The sequence below is a fragment of the Fusarium oxysporum genome, chromosome II (assembly GCF_013085055.1).
Source record: "Fusarium oxysporum Fo47 chromosome II, complete sequence".
In the NCBI taxonomy this organism is placed as follows: Eukaryota; Fungi; Ascomycota; class Sordariomycetes; order Hypocreales; family Nectriaceae; genus Fusarium; species Fusarium oxysporum.
This window is the reverse complement of record NC_072841.1, coordinates 496236-505005: the sequence shown is the minus strand read 5'-3', so window position 1 is coordinate 505005 and position 8770 is coordinate 496236. Positions and strand designations below refer to the sequence as shown.

Here is an 8770-nt window from a genome sequence, read left to right as displayed (position 1 = left end):
AATGGCAATTTCATGCATATTCTCCCACGAGAGACATCTTTTCAAGCAGGGTCCTGGCGATACTTTTATCGCCTGCAGACAAGCACGGTCATTTCTGGCAATCTGAATGCATGCCAATTTTGTGTCCCAAAGCTTCGGTTTTCTTGGCTAAAGCCAAGCTCCGAGACCTTCTAAATTTTCCGTCCTTTGACCCAATTTTTGTATGTCGCTATTTATAGATAAGCTTGTACGGCTTCTCCCGGCGCCGTTGTCGGCAGTTCGCAAAAGGCGCTGCTACAAGAGCCGAGCCACGAGTTGATCTTTAACTGTAGCAACCCGCCTGGACTAGACTTTGACTTGAAATAAAAGGTCTGTGAACTATTACCGCTTGCAATTTCTAAACTCCATACCTGTCCATAAGCGCCTTGAATGAGGCATCGTCCAGAAGTTCTCCTGCACTTAGCCGTTCCTCAGGGAAATAAGAAAAACCCCGTCGTAGTATAGAGAGCACCAGCTGTTGCTCAGCAGGCTCAACAGTATCCCAAGATTTAGTGTTCCTCGATTCCAAAGACATTTACGGTTCTGGAATTTTGCTCTGATCGCACCAGCTCTCATCTGGTTCTACATCGCCGTCGTATGAGCCTTTCCACGAGAGAGGCAGAGGGCCCAGCACTCTGACAAGAAGTTCAACCACGGAGCGAAATCTGCCACCGAAGAATCCAGGGCCGAAGAGAGGCCACTTTAGGTAAAGCTCAGCAAAGATGCGCATGTAGCTCCACAAATCTGACGCAAAAGTCGGATTTATCTGGTGCATACGCTCAGGCGCGCAGTATCCGACAGATACCTGAAGTTTAAAGTCTACCTCAGTGCCAGACCGGATAGCCAGACCAAAGTCACCGAGAGTTATGCTATCTTGAACAACAAAGCTGTCCTTTGGAGTCATTGGTGCCACCATTTCCCCCTTTTTCCACAACTCTTGGTTTGTGGGCAGTTCCATTTTCTGACGGCGACCAAGAATCCGATACTTGGTGGTTATATCAGTAGCAGTCTCAAACGAGGAAAGACCAAACATAACGTTGGCACTGTTGAGGTCTGTCAAGCGTGATCAGTTTCTATGCGAGATTGAGGTTGAGAAAATGCAAGACAGGACTAACCTCGATGTACAATCCCTCCATCATGCAGCGCTTTGAGCGCAAGAAGGAGTTGCTTGGCAGCTGACCTGCGCACAATTGTAGACGTCTCCCGGGCGTAATCTCTCAGATTGGGGCCCTTAAGAGGGGAAACAAGGACTCGATGGGGATTCCTGGTGGCGCCGGGCATCAAGAATGCGTCTTGGTATATCAATAGACCTGAAGTATCTGGTACACAACTGATGATCTCATTATGTCTAAGGAACTCTCTCTCGCCCCCAGGGTCGGCTGTCATGATTTTGAGGGCGACGTCTTTTCCCTTGTGCATGTCGTAGGCCATCCAGACAGTTGAGAATCCGCCATGACCTAGCTTGTGCTCAATTCGATATCTGCCCGCGATAACTTCACCGATGCAGATGAGAAGGTAGAGTCCCTCCTCATATCGGTCGATTGGCTCACAAGCATCTTCGATATCACACTCACCATCTGAGTCTACGAAGTTGTCCCAGATGGAAGATGAGATAGTGGCATCAGCCGCCTCAGAACCTTGCGTAGTCATGGCAATGAGATCTAGGATAGGAACCTGGGAGAGATAAGCTGAAGCCTGGGATAAAATAATGTGCAGAAACGCGGATGGTAATTGGGAGCGGAAATCGGAAAATCAATTGTCGCTCACCTTCGTGCAGCTTTAGGCCATCTTGATTGCCTTACATGTAAGGACCAACTGAACTGTTGTGATTGCCACTAGTTTCATAAGGCCCTCGTGTTACTTTGAAGATAAGGATTTTAGGATTAAATAACATGTGGACTTGCACAAGGCACAATAATGCCGATGACTGGCATTCACGAGGTCAGGCTGCCAGTGCCGTGCTTCATGAAAGAACCATGGCCTAACTATGACTCTTTTCTCCAATCCCAACACCGAAGCCTTAAGATAAGGTAGCTTGAGAATATTAATATAGCTTACTATCAAGCACTTGAGCCGTATGTCTTGTCAAGAGCCGCCACAACCTCCTGACCTCCCCGCATACCTGATTTGACAGCTCTATCCACACACCCCCTCCAACGCGAAGCCGTCTCTGTCCAACAAAGTGAATACTCCCAAAAGAAAACTCAGAGATAGTCTTTTCGGACTCACCTGCCAAGAACTCAGGTCTCCAAACAGGACCAGGTCCTCCTTGAGCCCACTGATCCTTTGTCCAGTCTTTCTCAGCGACTTCTTTCAACTACTTCCATCTCGGTTCCTGTCAGTCTCATTTACATTAGCGCGGGTCCAACAGGCTTATATGATCCGACTTAGTAATATTAAATTAGGCAGTAACGTTTGTAATATGGGTTCACTCTTCCTCCTTATCGTGACAGGATTCCTTTGACTTGGAGATCTGTCTTAAAGTGTCCTGGCGTTTAATAGTGTCCATAAACTTGCGGTTGATATCAGCGGCGCCCTTTCCTCGGCGAAAAGATTAATTAGGAAGAGGGCGGTGATGTAGTCTCCGGCCGAGGTCCGCTTTGGCAGCGGCTCATCTTCAAGCCACGCGTTTTTCAGGCGTAGGTGTTAAACCTAACTTGAATTATCTTCTTATTCTCTATAATCTGTTACCCCTCTTCTTAGAGGTATTACCTTAGGCTAATCCTATTTAAGACTTTAACTTATTATATATATAGCTTATACTAATTCTAAGGTTTATTTAAGCTAAACCTCTTATAGGATTATATAATCCCTCTTAATTATATAATACCTTTAGTTTAATATATCCCCTTAGAGTAGAAATATCTTAATATTTTAATTCCTTAAAAATCCTTTTTTAAAGTCTTTTTATAATTTATTATAAGTCTTCTAAGGTTAATCTTATTATATTTTATTATTTTATATCCTCTTATTATATTTTAACTTATTTTTTATACTTTTAATAAATACATTATAAATTAAGTTATTATATTATTTTAATAATAAATAAATCTTATAAATAATAAATAAAGTATATAATTAAGTTACATAATAGGCCTTTAAATTTTAAGATATAAAAGCCTTTTTTATTATTAAATTTAATTTTTTTTTTCTTTAAGTATTAATATTATATTTAATATATATCTCTTTTTTTTAGCTATTTAATAATTACTTTAAGCTTTATTTATTATTTTTAAAGTATATTTACTAATTATTTTCTCTTATAGAATTTAATATATATTTTTAAGTTTTTATATTATCTTTTATATTATTACTATTATATTATATATATTTATATAATTTAAAATATTTATTTAAAGCTTATTAGTTAACTTTAAATAGTAAATCTCCTTTATTTAATTTTCTTACTTTTTAATAAGTTATTTACTTTTTTTAAGCTTTAAATTATTAAATTAATTTACTAATATATATTTAATAAGAAAAATACTCCTCCTTGCCTATCCTAGGCTAAGGTTTATTATATTATATAAAAGATATAAGTTATTATTATTAATATAATAAATAAAAAACTATAAGTTTTTTTATATTTTATTTCTTTATTTTAAGCTATAATTTAATATTCTAATTTTCTTAGTAAAACTAAGTAATATTAAGTCTTATATATTACGACCCTAGCGGTTATATTATATATACCCTATAAAAACTCTATGCAAGGCATCAGCCGTAGAAGATCTACCTAACCTAGATCAACTAACCAATGCTCCCATTATGCTAGAATGATAGATATTAGAGCGCTGCGCGCCAGGAACGCTATATGCTAGGAATGATTTGTCCTAGGGACTTATTATTCCTTATATAATCACTTTAATATATAGAATATATTTATTAGCACTTTTATAGAACTTAGCTTACTAGCTATTAATAAAGTATCATTATATTAATAAGCCTAATATGTATTACTTAATTATTAAGAGATATAATACTTTGCATTGCTTAGTATTATGCCTTATATTATCTGTAAATATAAACCTAATATAAACTAGTTTACCTATTTAGAAATCTAACTGTTATATATTAATAGCTCTTATTTAGACCATACTATATAACGCTAAGTAATAACTATATAATAGCACCTATTACTCTAAACCGCCCTTTAACCGCAGGATATACCTAGTATGTCACCCCCCCCTGATGAACTATGACCCCTTGCAGAAGAACTGCAAGAGGTCCTAATAGAAATAGACAAGGAGGATAAAATATAAAGTCCTCCTATTTATCTAAACTCCTATGAGGATAAAGTTAAAAAACTTAAGAAGAGACTATATAACCTAGGAAAATAGCATAATACCCTCTTAGATAATGCTAAGAATAACGCCAAGATTATGCAGAATAGGATCAAGGCTCTGGAGAAGAAGGTAGCTGACCTCGCTGAGATTGCAGAGTTACTTGGAAAGATAGCTAAGAATAGTTAGAAGTTATATAAGGAATATATTAAGCATACTGTAGCTCTTACTGCTATTAGAAAAGACCCTAGAGAAATCTTTAGACCCTGTTAGCCTGACTTATTTAACAGTGATGCTAATAAATTGCAAGAATTCCTTATTAGCCTCTAGAGCTACTAGATATATTATCTAATTTAGTTTACTACTAAAGAACTATAAGTTTAATATAAAATAGGATTCCTTAAAGATAAGGCATTATAAATAATAAAACCTATTATCTGTAATTATATTAATAATCCACCTTATAAATAGAAGTAAATAACTAAATATATTTATAAAAAATATAAATACTTTAAATCTAAACTTAGGAATACTTTTAGAATTATAAATAAAAAACAAATAACAGAAATAAAGATCTAATAACTTAAATAAAGAGGATTAGCTATAGACTATCTAGCTAAATACCACTACTAAGCAGCCAAGTTAAACTAGGGCAAAGAGGCCTATATGGCATAAGTATACTTAGGACTTAAGTCCAAAATTAAAGATGCCATAGTAAACATTAGACCTAAGCCCAAGGACTTAAATAAGCTTGCCAGTATTACTATAAAAATCAATAACCAGCAGTATAAATAACGCAAGGAAAAATAAGCTAAAAAGCATAAAGGATTATATAATCCCTAATAAAACACTAAACAGCAGAACGCCAATCAGGGAAGGAAGAGACATATTAACACTTAACACAGCACCAAACCAGGACCTATAGTCCTCGGGGCCATGCAACAAGACAACAACAGAAGACCCTATGACATATCTAAGGTTAAGTATTATAATTATAACTAATTTAGATATATCGCTAATAAATACCTAGAACCCAAGAAACCTAGAGACCCTAACCAAGGTAAGTAAATACTAGGAGCAACTAATAAACAGGATCCCTAGATGGCCATATAAACCTAGATACTAGGAATAACACGAAGCCTATATAATATAACGGCTCCCCGTAAAAACCATATGTTAACACATAACTAGTATCCACACCTAGATAGCTCTATTAGGGAGCCATAAGATGAATTCCTAGCAGAAGAAGATGCCAAGTTAAGAAACACCCCTAGAATCCTGCTACTATATCAAAAGAAGATAAATAAATATTATAAGAAGGAGCAAGAAGACCTAGACTACCGACAAGATCAGGCAGAAAAATACCACACCAACTACCTAGAGAAGAAAGAAAAAAAACGCCAGGAATAAGAAAAGGCGAAAAAAGAATTTTAATAATAATATGCAGAAGGAAAGATTAAAGCAACTAAAACCTTAGGCATAATAAGGGAATAAAGACTCTTAAAATAAGAAACCAAGGAATACCTAGAAAGTCTATAAGGAAAAGGAGCTACCCCTAATAAGGATAAGTAACCCAAAGCACTCCAATAAGTAGATAACATCCTAGTTAAAGTCACCCTATGAGACACCAAACAGATCTTCTAGAAAGAGTAAGAGGCAGGAGTAAAGATCTGTATCTACCATAATTAACAATCCTATCACATAGGATACAGAGGAGGAATAGCACAAGAAACTACATAATACCTCTGCAAATAAGATAAACGCCTAGAACAGAAATAATAATAACCCTATAAGTAACTATTTAATGAAATAAGCAAAAGGATATAGACCTTACCTAAAGACAGGTATATCCAGGGAGCCAGAGAATATAGCAAGACTAATAAACTTATACCCCTAAATATATATACATACTATATAGATAATGCCATAAATCCACTCTACAAGGAACCCAAGTTCAACGCAAAAGACAACATAAAAACATTTCTAATATACCTAGAACATAAGGAACTATTATAGCTCTTATATAAATATTACTAGTATAAGGAATATAGATAAAATAAGGAAGATAATAACTATTTTCCTATAATAATCCCCGGCATGCTAAATAATAAACCCTACCTGGCAACTAAAACAGAAGGATACCTAGTATACCTATGGTATAAGAATCTCAGAGTAGCAGAACTATAATTCTATATAATATACTACTATAAGACCTAGAAAAACAAGAACCTCTACAAAGGAATTAAGCAAATAATACAGAAAATTATAAAAGTCAAAAAGGAACTTAAAACCCTTAAGATAAACAAGCACTAAGAATAAGAAAAGGATTATCAAGACAAAATTACCAGTAGGCAACATAACCACTTAATAAAAAAACCCTTAATTAACAACACCAGTTCAGAAGATATAATATTAGATAACAAACTCAAAGCCATAGACGAATTCTTTAAAGAACTATATAATATCAGAGGAAAACCTACAGAGGAATAGAAAAAAGCATGGCAATGATAATATAAATATAAGTTAGGATTTATAAAGGAATAATAAGAATTAAGCAAGGCAAACTACATTAAAGGATATATAGACCTAGAAAAATATTACCAACTATACCTTAAAAACATTAGAGCATTATATAACAGATAAATAATAAAATCCGAAAGATATAAAGTATATCTAAAGACACCAAAAGAATAATATAAAGAATTAGAAATATATTTCTAATAACAACTATTTAATAACAAATTCATCAATAAGTACACCAACAGCAAAGAATACATAGACAGTGATTATAAACAAGCTTATAAAGACGCCTCAGGAAAAGAAATATACTTCCTATAACAACAAAGCCACAGAAAAGCGCCAGATAAGGATAGATAAGACCCATACCTATAAGTGCTCTAGGAGCCATATAAGATAATAAACCCAATCGCCTAGTACTACAAGCTCAGATTAAAGGAAGATAGCTAAATGCATAGATTAATAGTAGGGCAAAGAAAAACTTTATTAATCTAAGGATAGTCATAAAGCTAGGACTACTATAGAAAAAGAAGTAACTATTATACCGACTTATGAACGCAGAAGGATAGTACTTTAATTATAATAACAGTATTATAGATTAAGAGATTAATTACCTTAAGGTCTGTATTAGAGGAAAGAATTAAGGGATAAGCTTTAATATTATACCTTTAGGAGAAAATATAGATATTCTACTTAGTATAAACTAGCTTAGACGATAAAACCTATATATTAACTAGAGGACTAGCTAGATTACTTTCCCTAGTAACCCTGATAGTAATAAGAAAAAGATTATGATAAGTAAGAAGAGATCTTAATTTACAACTAAAGGAGAAAGTATAGACCAGTATAAAATAAAGATTCTACTACCTCTAAAAGGAGTATAATATAAGCATAAGAAAGGCCAGAGAAATAAGACAGAGATCTTAAGTATTCTCTAATAATAAGACCTATAAAAAGATAGACTACTAACTATAAGCCAGGACTAACTAAAAAACATCCTAAAAGAATATTAGAGATATAATAAACTGTTTAGAGAAGAATTAGAAATAGGAGTCCCTAAACATAACTAATAGGACTATAAAATTAACCTTATAGATAATAACTTGCCATTCTAGAAGTTATATCTGCTTAATAAAAGAGAGCTATAAGTATAGAAGGAATATATTAATAAGATACTAGCAAAAGGTTATATTAAGGAATTTAGTTTATCCTTAGTATTATCTATATTCTTTATACTAAAGAAAAATAGAAAAGATAGACCTATTATTAACTACTAACTAGTTAATGCGAAAACCATTAAAGACTAAACCTTGCTTCTGCTTATTATAGAACTTAAGGATTAGTTATAAGGCAAAAAGATCTTTACTACTCTAAACCTAAAAGGAGTATATAATCTAATCTGCATTAAGAAAGGAGATAAATAGAAAACAGCGTTTAGAACCTGATTTAGACTTTTTGAATACGTGGTAATGCTATTTAGTCTTATTAATGCACCTGTAATATTTTAGCAGATAATTAATAATATACTTTAATAATACCTTAATATCTTTATAGTTTATTACCTAGATAATATCCTAATCTTCTTAGATAGCAAAGAAGAATATAAGGAATATATCTATAAGGTCTTAAAAATACTATAAGATGCCAAGCTATTAGTTAAACCAGAGAAAAGTCACTTTTATATCATAAAGGTAGACTTTTTAGGATATACTATTACACCTAGAGAAATCCAAATAGAGAAGAAAAAGGTATCTGCAGTGGCAGAATAGAAAGTACCTAATAACATCAAGGAAACACAAGCCTTCCTAGGCTTTACTAACTACTACTAACGATTTATTAAGGACTTTAGTAAGATTATAAATCCCTTAACAGAACTTACTAAGAAGGATAAGCCCTTTACTTAAAATAATAAAGCTTAGAAAGCCTTTAATAGGCTTAAGTAAGTAATCCTT

At 33.7% G+C, this 8770-nt stretch overlaps 1 protein-coding gene across 1 annotated transcript; it reads right to left on the bottom strand.

Moving 5' to 3' along the window:
• Window positions 1-376: 376 nt before the first annotated feature.
• Window positions 377-1668, bottom strand: FOBCDRAFT_236342 (kinase domain-containing protein; the record flags this gene model as incomplete). Its single annotated transcript, XM_059610078.1, has 4 exons — window positions 377-508; window positions 605-784; window positions 842-1071; window positions 1134-1668. The coding sequence occupies 4 exons, from the start codon at window positions 1666-1668 to the stop codon at window positions 377-379; spliced, it is 1077 nt and encodes a 358-aa protein (XP_059464041.1).
• Window positions 1669-8770: the final 7102 nt, after the last annotated feature.